The sequence below is a fragment of the Rhinoderma darwinii genome, chromosome 2 (genome assembly GCF_050947455.1).
Source record: "Rhinoderma darwinii isolate aRhiDar2 chromosome 2, aRhiDar2.hap1, whole genome shotgun sequence".
Taxonomy (NCBI): domain Eukaryota; kingdom Metazoa; phylum Chordata; class Amphibia; order Anura; family Rhinodermatidae; genus Rhinoderma; species Rhinoderma darwinii.
The window spans coordinates 162,829,429-162,852,178 of record NC_134688.1 but is presented as its reverse complement, the minus strand read 5'-3'; the positions used below and the strand labels follow the sequence as shown (position 1 = coordinate 162,852,178).

At 40.4% G+C, this 22,750-nt stretch overlaps 1 protein-coding gene across 1 annotated transcript in view; it reads left to right on the top strand.

Moving 5' to 3' along the window:
* The first annotated feature begins 581 nt into the window (after positions 1 to 581).
* The window catches only part of SLC15A1 (solute carrier family 15 member 1), a 53,714-nt gene continuing 31,545 nt past the window's right edge, over positions 582 to 22,750 (top strand). The window contains exons 1-11 of the mRNA XM_075850276.1: positions 582 to 657; positions 9,601 to 9,620; positions 12,811 to 12,895; positions 13,097 to 13,238; positions 14,744 to 14,863; positions 15,328 to 15,427; positions 15,555 to 15,645; positions 18,259 to 18,342; positions 19,060 to 19,142; positions 20,725 to 20,811; positions 21,858 to 21,947. Of these exons, the coding sequence (XP_075706391.1) occupies positions 654 to 657; positions 9,601 to 9,620; positions 12,811 to 12,895; positions 13,097 to 13,238; positions 14,744 to 14,863; positions 15,328 to 15,427; positions 15,555 to 15,645; positions 18,259 to 18,342; positions 19,060 to 19,142; positions 20,725 to 20,811; positions 21,858 to 21,947 (906 nt within the window). The 5' untranslated portion in view covers positions 582 to 653. The remainder of the gene's footprint in view (positions 658 to 9,600; positions 9,621 to 12,810; positions 12,896 to 13,096; positions 13,239 to 14,743; positions 14,864 to 15,327; positions 15,428 to 15,554; positions 15,646 to 18,258; positions 18,343 to 19,059; positions 19,143 to 20,724; positions 20,812 to 21,857; positions 21,948 to 22,750) is intronic.

Genomic DNA, 22,750 nt, shown 5'->3' with positions numbered 1-22,750 from the left:
GATAAGAAAAACATAGCTGTTTCCTACCAAAAACAGTGCCTTATCTGTCGATAGTTTGTGTGTGGTCTTCATAGAAACTAAGCTGCAATGCCGCACACTACCTGTGGACAGGTGTTGCGCTGTTTTTGGAAGAAAGCAGCCATGTTTTTCTAAGCCTGTAAATAGCAAGAATTAAATTACATTGCACTTGATTTTTATCATGCTGGCATATATCCTACAAAGGTATCTTAAGATCAAATAAAGTGTTACCCCCTCGAGCAATTCAAGTCTTCTGATTATACAGTGTACACAGCTGATGTTATACACTGAACTGCCAACAGCCACTGTAAACAGGTTACTTTTATCAGCGTTTCTATGACATATGGCTGTTGCACACAGATTTGATTGCAGTGTTCTCCATCCTCATCTTCCTTCGCACAGTAGTTAATCAACCCCTGGACTGTGCCCTCCAGCCAGTGCCTGGTAAGAGGAGGAGCTCCGTATGACGCCCTTCTATTTAAAACAAAACAGAGTAGGAGAGCGGCTGCTGTACCATTGTAATGAGTACCTAATGCTGGTCCACAGCCAATTGCAGGGACTTTAAAAGAAAGGACTCCAACAGGACATCCTTCCCTGTCTCCAAAGGATACATCAACAATCAGTCACCAGGCACCATGGGTATGTAGCTACTTACCTCAATGCACGTACCTGTAATGTCATTAATAATGTTCATTATCACATCATTATAATTGACAGTTGTGTATATTTAATTGCACGGTACTAACCCAGAAATGTAATGTAACTTCTAGTATTTGAGCAATTCATTTTGTTTTAGCTTTTTACTTTGTTTGCTGTCATAAACATATCGTTCACCACTAGAGTTGCAAGATAAAGTGGAATCACGTGGATTTCTGAATTGATTACTAATGTAATGTGATCTGATTGTTATCTAAGTCACAATGATAGACAAACACAATCTACCTAAACTAATAACACATAAACAGTTTGTACTGTTCATTTATTTCATTGTACACATTAAGTAACCATTGACAGTGCAGGGAGAAAAAAATAAGTGAACCTCTGTGTTAATGACTTCCCCAATTGACAAGAGGTGTTTAAAGTAAGAAGATGAGATTGGAAGTGTGGGTTTCACAGGTGCTTTGCCCATTAAATAAAGTCACACAAAGCCTGGTTACTAACTAATCAGTTCTTCTCAAGAAAGATTGTTTAGTGTGAACCATGCTTCAAGGCAAACAACTTGCAGAAAACCTCAGAAGACGTGTTATAGAGACACATGGAGCTGGACTGAAAATCAGGACTGTTGCCACTCTCCCTAAGGGTATGTGCACACGATGAGAGGCTTTTACGTCTGAAAAGACAGACTGTTTTCAGTAGAAAACAACTGCCTCGTTTCAGACGTAAAAGCTCCTCCTCGTAATATGCGAGGCGTCTTTGACGTTTGTAATCTTGAGCTGCTCTTCATTGACTTCAATGAAGAATGGCTCAAATTACTTTGCAAAGAAGTGTCCTGCACCTCTTTGCCGAGGCAGTCATTTTACGCGTCGTCGTTTGACAGCTGTCAAACGACGACGCGTAAATGACAGGTCGTCTGCACAGTACGTTGGCAAACCCATTCAAATGAATGGGCAGATGTTTGCCGACGTATTGTAGCCCTATTTTCAGACGTAAAACGAGGCATAATTCGCCTCGTTTACGTCTGAAAATAGGTAGTGTGAACCCAGCCTAAGAGTGGACATCCTGTTAAGATCACTCCAAGAACACAATGGGCAATCCTGAAAGAGGTGAGAAAAAAGGGTAACAGCAAAATACCTACTAGGGAACTACAAAAACCGGTCCACTATTAGAAAAACACTGAACAAGAATGGTGTTCAAGGAAGGACACTATGAAGGAAGCCACTGCTGGCCAAAAAAAACATTGCGACTTATCTCAAGTTTGCCAACACCACCTGGATCTTCCACCATACTTCTGGGAAAATGTTCTATGAATAGATGAGAGAAAAGTGGAATTTTTAGCACAAATGCTCAACGCTGTTTGGAGGAAAAAAAACACTGCACACCAATAACTCAACCTCATCCCAACTGTGAAGCTTGGTGGATGGAGCCATCAGGGTTTGTGGCTGTTTTGCTGCCTTAGCACCTGAACACCTTGCGATCATTGGGGGAACAATTAATTCAAAGGTGTACCAAAACATTTTACTGGAGAATGTAAGGGCAGCAGATCATGACCCCAAGCTGAAGATATACAACAAGACAGTGACGCAAAGCACACAGGTAAATAAACTGAAGAATGGTTGAAAAAGAAGAAGATTTGTGTTTTGGAATGGCCAAGTCAGAGTGTCCAAACCTTAATCCATCGAGATGCTGTGGCATGACCTGAAGGGGGCTGTGAACGCAAGGCATCCCAGAAATATTGATGAACTGAAACACATTGGCAGGTGGAAAAATTCCACCTCAGCATTGTGCAAATCTTATTTGCAGCTACAGGAAATGTTTGGTGGAGGTTAATATTTATAGGTAATTAAATTCATGGGTTCACTTTCTTTTTCTCCTTGCACTGCGGATGTTTAGGGCTCATTCAGACGAATGTGAATAACGTCCGTGTGCTGCGCAGGGAAATCACGCGCAGCACACGGACCCATTGATTTCAATGGGGCCGTTCACACATGCAGGAGTTTTCACGCAGCGTGTGTCTGTTGCGTAAAATTCACTGCATGTCCTATATTGGTGCGTTTTTCTCGCACCTATTGCCTATTGAAGTCAATGGGTGCGTGAAAAACGCACCAATATAGGACATGCAGTGCGTTTTACGCAACGGACACATTCTGGGTGAAAATGTCTATAATTGTCACTTCAATAACAATCACACAATATTTTATTAGTAATCAATGCAGAAATCCAGGTAATTCCAAAGGGTTCACTTACTTTTTCATGCAACTATACCATTAATCGCAGGAGCTTACAATCACATTTGATAATTGTTTGCATATCAGTATGCAGAATTTGATGCTTTTTGATTGGACTTTTGTGATCCAAATACAGACTTTATAACCATTTAAGATTATGTTTTTAGGATATCTGTTTTAAAATTGCACAAGTACATAAATATATCTGCTAGAACACAAATTACATTTAACACCTAAAATTATAAAAATAAATGCACATGTGTGACCAATACATAGTGAAGTTTCTCTCTGCATCTTGATAAATACCTATAAAATTTATTTAGTAGAGCAGTTCTGTGTATATATAGTGAAAATACTGAGGCCCATTATGAAAAGGCCACGGTTTTTCAAAACGGCAGAATTTTTGCTGCTGTTTGGCTTAGGCTCTGTTTACATCTTGTTTTTGCTATTCATTGGAGGCTCGCTGACGGAAGGCTACTACGTATGACACTGTAAAGTCATACAGTGGCATACATCCAGTGGCGGATTAAGTAGACCATGGGCCGTGGGCTGTTCCACAAGCTTGGGCCCCCCTTCCCCACCGCCGCTCCGCCGTGTTTATAGTGAACACCAACTTTCTGTGCGAGCATTGACAAATGGGTGTTACGATTCCACTCGTCAAAGGGCTGTGTCCCTACATACTGACAGTCTCCAACCATCGCTGACAGTATAACACTGTGTAGGGACACATCCTCCTGACAATGGGAATGGTAACACGCATTTGTCTATTAGTCCTGGGTACACAAAGACTTTATGTGGAATACAAGGATTTCCTACAACAGACATGTAAGGAGAGGGGACAGATACCCCATAGATCCAGTGACTCACAAGTGATGTCTTATATGATGGGAGTCGTTCTCTTTTCTTTTCCATCTGACCCCGACCAGTATGGCGACTTCTCCTGATGAGACATATTTTCTCCTTGCTTCTGCAGCCATTTCCAGCCTCTATAGAAACACAAGATTTAAGACACCAAGGCCCAGGACCATGCATTAAAGGGGTTGTCCAGGCATGGACCGGTTTTTCATACTGGTGACCTATCCATGTGCCCGGACAACCCCTTTTACTAAGACTAATAAATTCGGACCCCAGACCAGATCCTAGAATACATACAGACCCCATACCTTCTAAACTATTGTAGTCCCCAGATCAGACCCCCTAAATAAATACAGATCCCAGATCAAGCACCCTGAATAAATACAGACCCCAGAACAAACACCCTAAATACAGACCTCGGACCAGACCCCTAAATACAGACCCCAGACTTGACCCCCTAAACTAATAATGACACTAGACCTGACTTCCTAAACTAATACAGACCCCAGAACAGACCCCCTAAACTAATAGACCCCTGACCCCCTACATACAGACCCTTAAACTAATACAGACCCCAGACCAGACCCCTAAATACAGACCCAGACCATACGCCTTAAGTACAGACTCCAGACCCCTTAAACTAATACAGACCCCAGACCAAACCCCTAAATATACAGATCCTAGACCAGACCCCCTAAATATACAGACCCCAGACCAGACTTCTAAGTACCCGACCCCGGATCCCTTAAACTAATATAGACCCCAGACCAGACCCCCTAAATACAGACCCCTTATATACAGACCCCAGACCAGACCCACTAAATACAGACACCAGACCCCTTAAACTAATACAGACCCCAGACCAGACCCCCTAAATACAGACTCATTAAACCAATCCATCCCCTTATTCTTACCTAGCAGCTCACCTCACAGTCTTCTCTATGGAATCTTGCTGCTGTTGTAGGACCTGCGGTCATGTGACCAGCAGGTCTCTAAACAGTAACAAGAAGGTCACAAGACCTTATGTCTGCAGATAATTTAGCAGGATATACACAATGCAGCTTTGTGGCGGTTTTTGCCATTCGTGGCAAAATCGCTGCACAAACTAGACAAATCTGCAGTGTACTTTGGGCGGCCATGGGCCCTCCCTGCAGCAGCAGGCCCTGGGCGGCCACCCAAAATGCCATGATGATCCGCCATTGCATACGTCACCCATTGACTCCCACACTGTGTTATACCAAGTGCAGACCCAGTGGGGGTGGTGCATGCAATATAGACTCAATAATACACTAAGGAGAGAATCCCTGTGTCATGCACCACCCCCTCAGACCCTGCACTAGGCAAAGCTCAGTGCATCAGTTTTACCCAGAGGGTTCTTTTAAGGGAAATAACAAGACCACCATATGACACCAATTCAAACTGAATGAACTACAAGTCAATGGTGGATATGTGCTGTGTTATTGTTGAAAATAATAAAGACATCTTACAGGGAGATCAATTCTGTCAGCAAGAGAGGTAAGTATTATTCCGCACTTTAAAGCCGGCCTTCAATTAAAGCATTATCTAGTCACCAGGAGTGCAACCAGAAAGTGCTGGGACCCATAGAAAGCTTTTAAATACTTCACCCCCCCCCCCCCTCTCCCTGAGTATTTACCAGTTCCATGTAAAAGTGAGGGCACACATGCTGGCCAAGTCGCGGGTGAAACTCCCAACATAACCTGACAAATGATCAGAGCATGCTGGGACCAGGTACCATACACACTGTCAGTCACATAAGTAGAAAATGCAGGATGGGGAAAACCACAGATCTCAAAATATATACATACCCCAGATCAGATCCCTAAATTAATTCAGACCCTAGACTCCTACATTAATTAATATCTTAGAAGCCTAAATTAATTCAGAACCCAGTTCCCTAAATTAATTTGCACCCCAAAATTTATTGATTCCAAAATCCAAGACCTGACGCTAGACCCTTAACTTAATCAGACCCCAGTCCAGATGATAGACCCCTAAATTAATTCAGACCCCAGACCAGAGCCCAGTATAAACTCAGACCCCATATCAGACGAAAACAAATAAATTCAGATACCAAACCGGACTCCAAAATAAATTCTGAAGCCAGATCAGATAAAAAAATAAAAAATAACTGAGACCCATGTCTCAGTTTATAAATTAAGTATCCAGCTTATTAGAGAATTGGAGTGCAGAGACAAGATGCTAAGAAGGTTTTAAACCATACTACCATATTAGCCATATTTGGGTTAAATAAAATGGTGGAGAACCTCTTTAGGATGCAAAAAAATACGCACACGATAACTCAATTGGATAATATCCGATGAATGTATAATATTCACTTTGGAAAACAGACATACAGAAGACTCCTAATCTAGAACCTATTTTATGTCATAACTGTTCCATGAAGATGTGGAATGTTTGGGTTTACTTGCTGTATTGCTGTTTAGTTTATGCAAAACCTTTGATTCGTCTTGTCAAGAAAACAAGGTAGACGGTGGTTGTTGAAATAAGAAATTTGTAGAAAAGAATTAAGATCCAAAGTACACACAAGTGTAAGGCTGGGTTCACACACCCTATTTACGTAATTCGGGCGTTTTAACCTAGAATTACGTCCGAAAATACGGCTCCAAAGCGCCGGCAAACATCTGCTCATTCATTTGAATGGGCTTTACCATGTTCTGTGCCGACAGTCATTTTTTTTACATGCCGCGGTCAAATGACGCCTGTCACTTCTTGGGACGTAATTGGAGCCGTTTTCCATTGACTCCATAGCAAAACAGCTCCAATTACGACCGTAATGGACGCTGCGAAAAACGCCTGCACTTGCCATTACGTCTGAAATTCAGGAGCTGTTTTCTCCTGAAAACAGCTCCGTAATTTCAGGCGTATCGAACGTGTACGTGTGAACATACCCTTAGGCTGGGTTCACACGACCTATTTTCAGACGTATAGGAGGCGTTTTACGCCCTGAATTACGTCTGAAAAAACGCCTCCAATACGTCGGCAAACATCTGCCCATTACTTTCAATGGGTCTTACGATGTACTGTGCCGACGACCTGTCATTTTTCGCGTCGCTGTCAAAAGACGGCTCGTAACATTACAGCCTCGTCAAAAGAAGTGCAGGACACTTCTTGGGACGTTTTTGGAGCCGTTTTCTCATAGACTCCAATGAAAACAGCTCCAAAAACGACCATAAAAAACGCAGCGAAAAACGCGAGTTGGGGTATGTTCACACGATGAGAGGCATTTACGTGTGAAAAGACAGACTGTTAACAGCTGCCTCGTTTCACACGTAAATGCTCCTCCTCGCATTTTGCGAGCCGTCTGAGACGCTCGTAAATCTTGAGCTGTGCTTCATTGAGTTCAATGAAGAACAGCTCAAATTATGTGGCAAAGAAGTGTCCTGCACTTCTTTGCCGAGGCAGTCCATTTACGCGTCGTCGTTTGACAGGCATAATACGCCTCGTTTACGTCTGAAAATAGGTTGTGTGAACCCAGCCTTGCTCAAAAAACGTCTGAAAATCAGGCGCTGTTTTCCCTTGAAAACAGCTCCGTATTTTGAGACGTTTTTGACTCTATGTGTAAACATACCCTTATAGAGAAAACCTTAATGATGAATGTTCTGTCCCCATTAGGGTATGTTCACACGCAGTCAAAAACGTCTCAAAATACGGAGCTGTTTTCAAGGGAAAACAGCCCCTGATTTTCAGACGTTTTTTGAGCAACTCTCGTAATTCGCGGCGTTTTTACGGCTGTTTTTGGGGCTGTTTTCAATAGAGTCTATGAGAAAACAGCTCCAAAAACGTCCCAAGAAGTGTCCTGCACTTCTTTTGACGAGGCTGTAATTTTACGCGCCGTCTTTTGACAGCGACGAGTAAAATGACAGATTCGAGGCGTGAAAAGCCTCCATTAAGTCTGTGAACCCAGGTCGTGTGAACCCAGCCTTACAGTTGTCTAAAGTTTAGGTTCTGTTTACACCTGCGTTATTTCTATTCTGTCAGGTTTCTGTTGAGTTTTAAATACTAGCTCGCAAGGCTAGAATAGATGTCTAAAATACAGATCCTAATAAATCTTAACTAATCTGTCATTTCTGTTTTAGATACATTAAAATGTGAACGCCATGGCGCCAGTGTAAACAGTGTCTTATTTTTCTAAGTATATTTAGATGCCTATCTAAAAAGAGAGCAGGCTCTATATCCCTACTACTCAATTAATAAGAGATTGGCAGCATTGATAGGTTATATCTTCAAATAATATCCATCTGAATGCATAAATTCATTCACTGAGGGCCAGAAACCAGCAAAATAAAATCATCACATGACTAACGTTTATGCTTATATTGGCTCTAGGAAGCCGAAATAAGGAAGCCATAATCTAAAGAGCTGTAGATCAAAAAATAGGAAAACAAGAGCAGCATGCGCAGTGATTCGTAAAAAGGAGACACATGCATCCAACTATCTCTATGATCTGTCAACACGTACATACTCAAATGGTGCAAAATGAAGCATATTATATTTGCCAATTTTAGACTCATATTTTATTGCCATAAATTACAGAACAAAGATTCTAGCCGTTACGCAATTTGCTATGAACTTTAAAAATGTTTACTGTGCGTACTTGAAACTCAAAGTGCATGTGATTGCTCCTCTAAGAGATAACACTTTGGTAATTCCAACCAAGGCAATTTCCATGGATTGTGAAATTGATCAGGGAACATATTTGTAAATTGATTTGTATCCTTATTAAGCCCCCTGCACGCGATTTGTTGGAAATTTTCCATCCGGATGTGCGGGTGTAAAATCCGCAGCTGAAGACTGTTGCAGGTAATTGGATGAGATTTAAAAAATCTCATCCACATACTGTTGAACATTTTCTACATCGAAATCAAAGCATGGTTTGGATTATCAAATTCACAGCATACTCACTCTGTTCTGGATGTTTACTGCAGATTTCACCCATTTTCAATGTAGAAGGGGTGAAATCTAGATTTCACAGGGAATTCCGGCAGAAAGTTAATCGCCAATTCCCAGGAGGCCGGCTATACAGAAACAAGCTGGGGCACTAGGGACGATTCACTATGGGAATCTCTGAAAAAAATCCAGTGCAGAGGTATAGTATGGCTCATACATTTGTCGTGGCCAAAGTCGCGTGTAGCCCTAGCTATACCCATTTTATTTTATCTTTTGTATAAATCATATTCAGTGATTAGGAGTAGGATGAGGATAGCAGCTGTATTTATAACTCTAGATAAATACATGTTCTTTTTACAAATGGGTGCCATGTATTTCATTATGTCTTTTACCAGTTTAGGGCTTCATTCACATCTGTGTCAGGACTCCGTTCGTGGGTTCCGTCGGAGCTTTCCGTCAGGGGAACCCATGAACGGAATCCAAACTGAAACAAATGGTAACCATAGATTTCCGTTTGCATCACCATTGATTTCAATGGTGACGGATCCGGTGCAAATGGTTTCCGTTTGTCACCGTTGTGTAAGGGTTTCGGCGTTTTGACAGAATCATGATGGTAGTCGACTGCGCTATTCATTCCGTCAAAACGACGGAACCCTTACATGACGGTGACAAACAGAAACTATTTGCACCGGATCTGTCACCATTAAAATCAATGGTGATGCAAACGAAAACCTATGGTTTCCGTTTGTTTCAGTTTGGATTCCGTTCATGGACTCCCCTGAAGGAAAGCTCATACAGAACCCATGAACGGAGTCCTGACACAGATGTGCACAAAGCCTAATTTTTGAAGGTGTTAATTTAATATTATATGGATATGCAAATATAAATATTTGTCTTTTTTTTTTCTTAACAGGGAGGGGCGAAAAATCAGTAGTAAGTTTATTTAAAGCAATATACTTATTTTATTTACTCTAATAAGCGTGGATATATTTTAAGTTTTCTTACATCAATTTGAAATAATCTTTAATTATATTTTTTGTCATTTTTTGAATAGAACTATATAAAATAAGACAATTTTTTTTCTTTTTCACCTGTCAACTTGATTATTCTTTTCATTTACGGACTATAATTGCGGATCAAAATAGTGTTCCATTTATTTCTATGGCCCACGGACATCTTCCTGTATATTTATGGGAAGGTGTCTGGGCCGTAGAAAGCATCCATATAAAATAGGACATGTCCTATTTTTTTATTTTACGGACCGTGCTCCTATACTTTATAATGGGAGCACGGCCCGCAAATGCGGATGACTGTCCGCAGCCGGCCGTGCCCGTAATCGCGGACCGTGATTACAGGCACGGTCGTGAGCATGAGGCCTCAGTCTTCACCCCTTTATGGTATATTCCCCTCTATATTTACTGTGCCTATTTACAAATCACTGAATATCAGTGGGAGTACAACTAAATCAATCATAAATCTATGAATATAGAGCAACTGTAAATATATCTATAGCATCCTTCCTCATAAAATGAATGACCTGTTAGGATGGACATTGAGAGACCTATGACAACCGTGACGGTGTTAAAAGCTTAAAACATGTTGCATTATTTTGCAAACTTTCATAAGCCCAGGTCACACAGGGTTTGTTGGAGCTGATTTTGACCCTTAGCCCCCATCGGAATTAGCACCAACAAACGGCCGAAAACCGCCTTCCGTTGATTTCAGTGGGAGGCGGAGGCTAAAAGCGGAAAAGAAAAGTGGCATGTCCTTTCTTGCTGCAGTTCCGCCTCTGACCGCCCATTTAAATCAATGGAAAGACAGAAAAAACTTTATTTGCAGTGTTTTCTGCCCGTGGCACTCAATGCCAATAAATGCCAATAAATGCCACGAGAACATCCCTGAAGGAATTTTGGGGCAGATTTTTTCTGCCTGCAAAAAATACTCCCTGTTAACAGGGACATATGGAACACTCTGAAATCAAGTGGAAAAGGGTTATATCGTCTGAGGTCACTAAAACGGAACTTTTTGGTGAAGAAATTCTGTATAACCTAAACCAAACACTGAACACTACACACACACACAAACGCCACACCCCATCTCCACCGTAAACCATTGTGTTATGGGGTGCTTTTCTGCAGTAGGACTTGAGAGGTTTAAGAAATGAAACAGTAAAATCAAGTCAGCAAAATACAGGGAAATCCTGGAGGAAAACCTGCTGCTGTATGCAACAGAACTGTGACAAGGAAGATATTTTGAAGGAAGACATCCACCTCAAACTTCAAAAATAAGCTGTGTGGCAAGCGTAAAATAAATTGTAGTGCAAAGCTGATTGAAACCTATCCACACAAACTCAAGGCTTGGTGCCAAAGGGTTCTCTTTGGTCAAAAAGGGGGGAGAAAGGAACGTATACCCATACTTCTATATCAATATACTTAAGCACGTACAAACATATGCAGGTTGACAAATATGAAGGCTAGACTACTCTAAGAATATATCCTTTGAAAAGGGAATCATCTGTGTTTGATGAAATTACACTTTTTACAAACTCTCGTAATTATGGTGAATATGTCTAACCAAAATTTTTAATATCATCCCAATTCCACCAATTGCGCGTCAGATCTCCCTATTCACCACATTCTTTCCACCAGAACTTAGTGTAGTTTGGTACAAACTCCGCCAATCTGGCAGGGGAATGATGCCATCTTAATTGTATTTGCTTAGAGAGCTCAGTTTGATTAATATAATAGATGTATTGTTCAGTGCATTTTACAGCTCTCTTCCATTCCTCCAATGAGAATTCATGGCTGGCATGTCATTTCGATTTTTTTTTTCCATATATGTTCATTTAGTCTTGATCGACATGCATATTACCTCTTTATACAGTTGCAGGAAAAAGTAAGGATCCCCTTTAAATGACCGCAGGATAGGCCATCAATTTTTAGTGGCTGGAAAACCCCTTTAACTTGTTAGTGTGCCATAGGTTATTAGGAAGAATTTGGCACTCTTGCTTGTTAATATTATATGACCACACTCCTGAATAACTACTAATAATTTGCTCTATATGAGAAATAAAGCCTTGTGGATCCGAACAGGAGATGTTATTATCATTTGCATATAAATTTGTTATATACGACTTTTAATCCATAGCTATAGGTATACCTACAATATTCTATGTTACCTGCACTGCTAATACCAAAGGGTATACAGCACCTTGTACCATAGTGTCTTATAAAGGGTTTTCATCTAAGCCATTCCCTAATAATCACCATATTAAAAATCGAAGGAAACACTGGGTAGCCTTACCTGGTGGATTTATAAATAGGGAATGGCTTAGATGAAAACCCTTTATAACACACTATGGTACGAGGTGCTGTATATAAGGACAATACAGCCTTCAGCATCAACCCTTGGAAAACCAAACTTTTCAAGAGTCATATGCCCTGTCAAACGCCTTCTCTGCATCCAATTACAGGAATACACTGGTTCAAGCGACCTCAATCACCTGTCTAGTGGCATCTCTAGCCTGTCTCCCTGGCACAAATCCTCCCTGATCGGTTAAAACCATGCATCCAAGTGTCTGCTTTAAGGGGAAGCTGTGACTAGGTCTGGGGCCACTAAACTACCAACATATGGTAATGCAGCTGGGGTTTAGTGTTCCGAACCTGCCCATGTCAAAACCGGCTGTTCGACATTAGGTAGTAAAAGAACACGGAGATGAACCCAGCAGCATCGGGGGCATGTGCATTGCGCAGTGAAGCAAGGTATGCTGTCCTTGGCTTCATCTGCGCAATGTGCATTCGCCCGAAAGCTATGACATGTGCAGGGACCCTATCTGATGGCAGAGTTCTCTTCTCCATATGCAATCATATGGTGCCTCTATACGGAACCATATTACAGAGGTATTCTTTCGTACGAGCAAAGCCTCAAGAAAAGAATGTATCTATAATACAGCATTGGAAGGAATGTGGCATAATTTGAATGAATCAGAGAGAAAAAAGTTCCATATGAAATTAAAAGCATTTGGAGTTATAATATGCCCCATAGACCTGGAACTTGAATGGAGCCGACATAAAGCCATATACGTGAGATCTTACGCTGATTTTTTTTTTATTACCTTTAACAGCCGGGATGCTTTGGCTACCCTATAAGCATCTTCTTTATCGTCATCAATGAGTTTTGTGAAAGATTCTCCTACTATGGAATGCGAGGTAAAGTATAACATTTAAGTACATTTTTCTTCTAGTATAAATTCTGTAAAAGGCCAAAATCAAGGCAATATGACAGCTACGGTCACTTGGCAATGGCAAATGTCAATGGACTACCGTACTTAATACAACAATTATCCAAAACGTAATGTTTAATTAGAGCTAATCTAAGAAATATCTGGTCTCCTTATCTTCTCTTTGTAGCGGTGTTGGTTTTGTACTTTAAATACTTTCTACATTGGGATGACAACCTCTCCACTGTGATTTATCACACCTTTGTTGCCATATGCTACCTGACTCCAATCCTTGGGGCTATCATTGCTGACTCTTGGCTGGGAAAATTCAAGTAAGTAATTTTGTAAACTCGGCACTTACAAAATAAGACCCATTTATGAAACATTATTGTACAGGGCCTATGAAATTACAAGACGCTTGTTCATGGTATAACTCAGGGCTCAACCAATAAAATATTATATATGCTCTGAGTACAATTCAATTCAATGTCTTGGTCTACACCATATGGTATAAGTATTGGGACATCTACACATTACACCTACAGGAGCTTTTATGACATCCCATTCTAAATCCATAAGCATCAATATGGAGTTCATCCCCTCTTTGCAGCTAAAATAGCTTCCACTCTTCTGGGAAGGCTTTCTACAAGATATTTGAGTGTCCCTAGGAATTTTTCCCTATTCATGCAGAAGATCATTTGTAAGGTCAGACATTGATGTTGGACTCACAATCTCCATTCTAGTTTATCCCAAAGGTATTTGATGGGTTTGAGGTCAAGGCTCTGTGCTTTGAAGGTGTCAAGTTCTTCCACACCACCCAACCTTGCCTGTATGGACCTTGCTTTGTGCACTGGGGCACAGTCATACTGGAACAGAAAAGGGTCTACCCCAAACTATTCCCACAAAGTTGGAAACATACAATTGTCCAAAATATTTTCATATGCTGAAGCATTAAGATTTTCCTCCACTGGAACTAAGGGGTCGAGGCTAACCCCTGAAAAACAACCCCATAGCATTATCCGTCCTCCACCAAACATTATAGTTGGCACAATGCAGTCAGGTAGCTAACTTTTTCCTGGCATTTACCATACTCAGACTCATCCATCAGACTGCCAGATAGAGAAGGGTGATTCGTCACTCCACAGAACGTGATCCTACTGCTCCAGAGTCCAGTGGCGGAGTGCTTTACAAAAATCAATCCGATGCTTGGCAAAGTGCTTGGTGATGTAAGGCTGGTTCCCATACCATAATGCTCCCGGTGCGCAGTTTTTGTGCGGATGTTAATGGCAGAGGAGATTTGGAACTCTGCAGTTAAAGAGTCAGCAGAACGCTGGTGACTTTTATACACTATGCACCTCAGCACTCCTCGACCCCGCTCTGTAACTTTACGTGGTCTGCCACTTATTGGCGGAGTTGCTGTGGATCCTGAAAGCTTCTACTTTGCAATATTACAATTAACAGTTGAAGGTGGTATATCTATTACGATACGATGCTCAAATTCAGTGAACTCTTTAGAACGACCCATTCTTTCACAAATTTTTGTAAAGGCAGACTGCATGGCTAGGTGCTTTATTTTATACACCTGTGGCAATGGGACTGAATGAGACACCTAAATTCAAAATGTCTCAATACTTTTGTCCATATAGTGTACTGTATATACTGCACATAGCAGAGCTAAGTTTGCCATGTGGCATGATATGCCATACTATCACATAGAGATGTGGCTCTGTTACAACTCTAGGGTTATAATTACAGGCTACCTTTGTGGATTTTACATCACAGTATACTGTATGTTTCTTCATTAATAATTTATTCTCTTCACTGTCTACACTCACAGGACCATTATCTATCTGTCTATTGTTTATGCGGTCGGACAGATCGTTGTATCGATCAGTGCTATTCATGATCTTACTGATGGGAACAGGGATGGGACACCTGACAGTATTCCTGTCCATGTGTAAGTATAAGTAGTATAAAAAACAAAACAAGCAACAAACAAACATACTGTGTGAATGTATATATTTAAATATATATATATATATATATATATATATATATATATATATATATTATAAAAATTCATCGATGAGGCAGCACTCCAATGTCAGTAAGAAAAGCTGAGGATCTGTTTATTCACCAAACATATTGTTTCAGCCCAGCTCAATGGGGCCTTTCTCTCTGCGTTTGGTTAATAATCAGATCCTCACCTTTATTCACGAGTGTTGCCTCGTACTTGGATTTTTTGAAGTCAAAACGTAAGATACTGGTCGTGTGCCTGGCTAGGATTTGCACCCTATACTATACAGGGTGGCGCTGCTTACATATATAAATAATTGTAAGTATGAATACTTTTTTATAGGAACAATATACTGAAATCTATTCATACTATCTTTTTCTTGCAATGACCGTCCTTTCTCACAGTGCATTAACTATCATCGGCCTTGTTCTGATCGCTTTGGGGACGGGAGGAATCAAACCTTGTGTTGCAGCCTTTGGAGGAGACCAGTTTGATGAGAGCCAGGTATGTTATATTATTGATATGTCTTCCTACTCTTATCTTATAAACTTGTTGCTGCAGCGATCCATCCATGTCCGTGTTCCATCAATCAATTGAATGGCATGTTTGTTTTTGTATGTTTTTGCTGTAGGATAAACAGAGGAGCCGGTTCTTCTCCATCTTTTATCTGTCAATCAATGCTGGAAGTCTTCTGTCTACTATTATCACTCCTATTCTGAGAGGCAAGTTGGACATATTTTTAGTTGTCTAATTTGTTTTGGGAATTCCCACCAGCCAGAACATTATTCTTCTGCTCCAATCTAGCTGTATCCTTCAGGGTAGAGTTACTGCTTGAAAGCAGAACCAGAGGCAGAGTGCCGCAACCTGAAGCTCATGCAGTAGAATTTTATAGAACCTGTTGTTTCAATATAAATCAATATAATAGGCAGCATGGTGGCTCAAATGTGGGTTTGAATCTGAACAAAGCCAACATCTGCGTACTCCGAAAAACATACATGTGGCATGTCAAACCTATAGGCGAATCGATGCCTATCTAAGACAAGGTTTTTACAGGGCATTTTTTTCAGGAGACTTGTTGCATTTTTTTTATGTGCTTTTTAGGTCTTATTCATGCAGTGTAGTTTTTTTATGCAGTTTTTGAAGCCACAACCATGAGTGGATCATAAAGAGATGGGAAGTATATAGAAAAGATTCTACTTCAACTTCTATTTTTGAATTCACTCCTGGTTGTAGATTCAAAAACAGTACCAAAGAACTGCACCAAAACTGCACCATGTGAATATACCCGTAATTGCTTTGAGTAACGCCACAATTTACAGAGATATTGAAATGTGGCTTTTGGCTGTGTGGCTATTACAGGTAAAGCACATGGTTTCAATATGCTTTACCTGTGATGAAAACTGCATCTAAAAAACGTATGTACTTTTACTGCGATTTGGTGCGATTTTCACTGCGGTTGCGGTTTTTATCCTCACCTCAACTTCTATGTGTGAATATACCCTAAGAGAGGGAAATTAGATTGTGAGCTCCAGTGTGAACAGGGACTGATGTAAATGGTGAAAATCTCTGTACAGTGCTGCGGAGCATGTTGGGGCCATATGCACACGGGTAAAAAAATTTACTACAATACAAAACATATCATATTACATTTTGGCATGTTCTCACTCACATCAAATCTTTGCTTTAATACGGACACCCCCAAATGAAAATTATTTTGACTATAAGTCACATTGGATAATCAACAGTTTTAATTATGTAAAAAAAGGACTCCATGCCCGCGGCTGTAATATGGTTTCGTGCAGGAGCCCTATTTATTAAGATTCAAGGATGTGATTAGATTTGTGAGATCAGGTAAGTCTCCCCAAAGAAGACCTTATAGTGAGAAAATATGGTTCATAGTTGGCTAGAACACTCACAATCACTATGATCTATGATAGAATTTATATCTAAAAGTCATAATAATAGGTGGTATAGTTGGTATCACTGGCCTCTATAGGCTAAAATATTATCTATATAATATATGATGAATAAAACATAAATAACATTTCATGCAGATATACACAGTCGAGTTACATTATTATGACCACCTCCTACTTTCGACGTCGGCAGTGCGTAGCCCATGAAGGAAGTGATGTGTCATGGGCTGGCTTGGTGGGTATATAAGGTGTACGATAGGCTGTCTGAACACATATCACTCGTTTTTGCCATGGGTAAAAGGGGCGATTTATCAGAATTGCAAAAAGGGAGGATTATTGGCTTTCGGGCCAAGGGTGGCAGTATTTCTCAAACAGCGCAGTTTGTGAACTGTGGTGAAAGTGTATCGTGAGTGGACAAATGGCACCATTGGGAATAACCGACGTGGAAACTGCGGAGCTCCACGTGTCATTGATGTGAGAGGTAAACGTTGGCTACGAAGGTGTGCGAGGGCAGAACGACACACTGCAGTGGAGCAGCTCACCGTGAAAATCAACCAGGGGGCTACCAGACGTGTGTCTAAAACAACATTTCAGCGAACCCTACTGCCTATGGGGCTCCGAAGCAGACGAATGGTCACTGCTCCTATGCTAACAAAGGTGCATTGGAAAAAAAGGCTTCAATTTGCACAGCAGTATCGGAATTGGACCACCGATGATTGGCAGAGGGTTGCCTTCCCCGATGAGTCATATTTTCTGTTTCATTGAACGGATGGACGTTGGAGTGTCAGGCGAGAAACATCAGAGAACAAACACCCTGCAACCATTGCTGGAAGAACACAAGCTGGTGGCGGCAGCGTTAAGGTCTGAGGAATTTTTTCATGACATTCCCTGGGCCCACTTATCCATGTGGAAGGCCCTCTGAACCGATTTGGATATGAATCCATCGTTGCAGATCACGTCCACCCATACATGCTGTTTATCTTCCCTGGGGCAGATGGAATCTTCCAGCAAGACAATGCAACATGTCACACGGCCAGAATTGTCTGACAGTGGTTGGTAGAGCACGACCAAGACTTCCAAGTACTTCCCTGGCCCCCTAATTCGCCAGACTTGAACCCAATTGAGCATCTGTGGGATCGTCTTGTTTGCTCCATGATCCCCCCCCCTCCATGCACCCTCCAGCAAATGTGGGATGCACTGCAATCAGCATGGTTCCGGATACCTGAGACAACCTACCAGTACTTTATGGAGTCACTCCCAACCCGTCTAGCAGCTGTCCGTGCTGCACATGGCGGTTACCCTGAATATTAGCTGGTGGTCATAATAATGTGACTTGACTGTGTATGTTAGCACCATCCCTAATGTAGTGGAACATAGATAACATGAAGAACATGAAAAAATATTTTTTGTCATTTTCAGGCCAGGAGTGTGGTATTCACAGTAAACAGAAGTGCTATCCTTTGGCGTTTGGTGTACCTGCTGGACTCATGGTGGTAGCTTTAGGTAAGTTCTAAGCATCTTCGGCCAGTTTTAGTGTAGTCAATATCTCTCCATTATCTGTGTATTGTGATCTGTTCCACAACTACAAGAAATCAATCTTCTACGGACTGCATCATTGTGTTCCCATTTTCACCATAAAGGTGGCCACGCTTGCCTGGACTCTTCTTCATTGAAATCGATGGCAATTATCAATCTTACAACTGCTCTCAGTTGATGTCATAAAAGTGATTGACAAATCATGAAAGTCATTTGTCTGAGTTGCATTTGTCTCTGACTTTTATTATTCTTGCCATTGAAAACTAGAAATCACACATCATGAAATCATTGAGTTATGTTAAATGACCTACTGAGCTTTACTGCATTGACATACTCAGCTCTGCTACATCTGTACAACAAGCAATGTTTCTAAGCCAAGTACCCACAACTCAAATAAATTATACCAAAGTACCCCCATCGCTATAATCATACACTGTGCTGCACCTGTTAAAGGCATAGCATAGACAAAGACAGTGTAGGTACCCCCTAGAGACCTGGCGTGTACCCCATGAGGTACAAGTACCACAGGTTGAGAACCTAGGCAATAAAGTACTGGAAAATATTAGAGTTCATAAAGATGTTTGATTCCCAGGACAGAATAGTGATTGGCATTGATTATTATGTTCTGTAATGTAAATATTTTGATGGTAACTATCTCTCTTTTTTACTTTTTCCCCATTACAGTTGTTTTTATTGTTGGAAGTGGAATGTACAAAAAAGTGTCTCCCCAGGGTAACATCATAGTTCAAGTTTTCAAATGCATCTCGGTTAGTAAAGTAGTGACCTTATTGTAAATACTTCTTTGTGAAGACCCTTTCTGAATCTTGTTTTGAAAAATAAAATATCATAACCCATAGAATCACTCTTCTAATTACTATTAATGGCCAACTGTGTCGAATGTTATAACCTTTTTAATGGCTGTTTTACTTATATTTCCTTTCATGCTGACTTTGTGCAGTCTCGAAAAAATCTCAGGACTCTACCTGGAAATTCAAAAGCAGCTTATTTATGGTTTCCTGATAGCAGGAGGAGACTTGTTATAATGTGTATCTTATTACAACTTTTAGGGTATGTTCACACGTACACATCCGATACGCCTGAAATTACGGAGCTGTTTTCAGGAGAAAACAGCTCCGGAATTTCAGACATAAAGGCAAGTGCAGCCGTTTTTCGCAGCGTCCATTACGGACGTAATTGGAGCTGTTTTTCTATGGAGTCAACGGAAAACGGCTTCAATTACGTCCCAAGAAGTGACAGGCACTTCTTTGACGCGGGCGTCTTTTTTACGCGCCGTCTTTTGACAGCGGCGCGTAAAAAAAATTACCGTCGGCACAGAACATCGTAAAGCCCATTCAAATGAATGGGCAGATGTTTGCCGGCACATTGGAGCCGTATTTTCGGACGTAATTCGAGGTTAAAACGCCTGAATTACATCCGTAAATAGGGTGTGTGAACCCAGCCTAAGGGCACAAGTGTATATGCAAACTTTGTAAAAGCACATTGGCTGCACCACAAAAACGCTGAAAAACCTCACCGTGTGAATACACCCTAATGGTAGACTGTTGTCAATGATCTGCGAGTAAGATTGGCTTATATATTACCTGCATAATTACCCAATACACCCATTCGGTATTCACTGATTTTTATTTTTATATGCTGATAAGCACCATTCATTCATGTGTGAAAGAGCCAAACTGTCCTCAGTATTCATCACCCGTAATCAGAATAACGTAAAGCAATAATAACATCTCTCACCAGTACAAAAAATGAGAGGGTTCCTCCAGCTCACCTTATCACGTGTGTGGTAGTTAGCGCACAGGTCCTCGTGTCGGCACACGGATTTGCATAGACAAAGGAGGTAAAGAAATGGATCCAGTGCAGGATCCATTTCTTTACCTCCTTTGTCTATCTCTCACCAGTACCTCGCCCGGCCTACTAGTTGATGTTTTCCAGTATGTAACAGGAATTCTTTCTACAGTACACAAAGTCAAAATGAACAATAAGTGAAAACTGCCAAAAAGGCAGTGAAGACACTGGATGCTAGTGACTACACAGCCGATGTTAGTTAAGGCTTCACTTTAAACTTATACTTCTCCTTACTCCACTTACTCATTAACGTGGCTGCACTGCATTGCTGCTACCTACAATAGTTACTAGGGATATATATATATATATATATATATATATATATATATATATATATGTATGTATATATATATATATATATATATATATATATATATATATATATATATATATATATATATATATAAAACTTGATAAAACTGAAATAAACAAGCATATCCTGATCTGTGCTTCAAACATGTATTTTGTGTTATTATTTGACAGTTTGCTATCAAAAACAGATACAGAAATCGTAGTAAGTCAATTCCCAAGAGAGAGCATTGGATGGACTGGGCAAATGAAAAGTATGATGTAAGTAACAAAGTTTGTGGTTTCTGCAATAGAACATGTGTAATATTAGTTGTAAGTGTGATTAGTGTATGCCTGTACATATGTTACCCATTCCCAGACACAAATATACAGGATTGATCTAAACCACAAAAATTTCATTCAAAAAGTATTAATTTATTGAAGTACTAGCAATTAAGTGGATGGGAGCCAAGAGCAGCGGCGTATTTACCATGAAGGCATGGCAACTAACTGCTATCAGGTCTGTGGTAGGAGAATGCCGGGCACTGAACTGCTTGCCTTGCTTGCCGTGTCACTGTAATAGTGGCTTGTTTTTTTGCAGGGCGAACTTTATTTTTTATTGATACTATTTAGGAGTACATGCAACTTATTGATCACTTTTTATTCCATTTTTGGGGCGCTAAAGTGACCCAAAAACAACTATTCTGGCAGTTTTTATTTATTTTTTACAGCTTTTAACGTGCTGGTTAAATAACTGTATGTTAGAGTAGTTTAAACTTTTACGTACGCAGCGATGGCAATTATGTTAATTTTAAATTTGGGAAAACAAAGGGTTTAAAAACGTTACAATTTTTTTTTCAGATTAAAACTAACTTTATTTATCTGTTTTTTCAATTTTTTATTAGTCTCCTTAGCGATCTGTCAGCTGTTTTCATAACTCCCGACCATGTAATCAGTAAGCGACGGGAGGCAGCGTGAGCACAAAAAGCTAGAATGGGGTTTAGGGGACACCGTTCTAGAGACCCCATTCGGGACCCTGTTCCAGAGGTGGGACCCGCATCTATCTGACATTTATGACATATCCTGTGGAAATGTCATAAATGTCTCTGATGGGAAAACCCCTTTAATTCTTAATTGAATTATGTTTTAATTCTTTGTGTAGTGATCTGCATTACATTATTAATGCATATATTTTAAATGATGAACCCCCTATTCTTTATACTTCACTTATTATAATGACTGTAATGTATTTGTTTATCTGTGCACAATATGGTACGATATAACTTTAAATCATATGAGGTAAACTTTTTATATTTTATTTTCATTAGGAACTTCTTATTGCCCAAGTTAAGATGGTTCTAAAGGTCCTGTTTCTTTACATTCCATTGCCAATGTTCTGGGCACTTTTTGATCAACAGGTAATTTTTAGAAGTGAATACCATAAATTTTTGATATATCTTGTGTGGAGTATACAGTGAAGGAAATAAGTATTTGATCCCTTGCTGATTTTGTAAGTTTGCCCACTGTCAAAGACATGAACAGTCTAGAATTTTTAGGCTAGGTTAATTTTACCAGTGAGAGATAGATTATATAAAAAAAAAAAAAAGAAAATCACATTGTCAAAATTATATATATTTATTTGCATTGTGCACAGAGAAATAAGTATTTGATCCCTTTGGCAAACAAGACTTAATACTTGGGGGCAAAACCCTTGTTGGCAAGCACAGCAGTCAGAAGTTTTTTGTAGTTGATGATGAGGTTTGCACACGTTAGATGGAATTTTGGCCCACTCCTCTTTGCAGATCATCTGTAAATCATTAAGATTTCGAGGCTGTCGCTTGGTAACTCGGATCTTCAGCTCCCTCCATAAGTTTTCGATGGGATTAAGGTCTGGAGACATTAAGGTCTGGAGACTGGCTAGGCCACTCCATGACCTTAATGTGCTTCTTTTTGAGCCACTCCTTTGTTGCCTTGGCTGTATGTTTCGGGTCATTGTCGTGCTGGAAGACCCAGCCACGAGCCATTTTTAATGTCCTGGTGGAGGGAAGGAGGTTGTCACTCAGGATTTTACGGTACATGGCTCCATCCATTCTCCCATTGATGCGGTGAAGTAGTTCTGTGCCCTTAGCAGAGAAACACCCCCAAAACATAATGTTTCCACCTCCATGCTTGACAGTGGGGACGGTGTTCTTTGGGTCATAGGCAGCATTTCTCTTCCTCC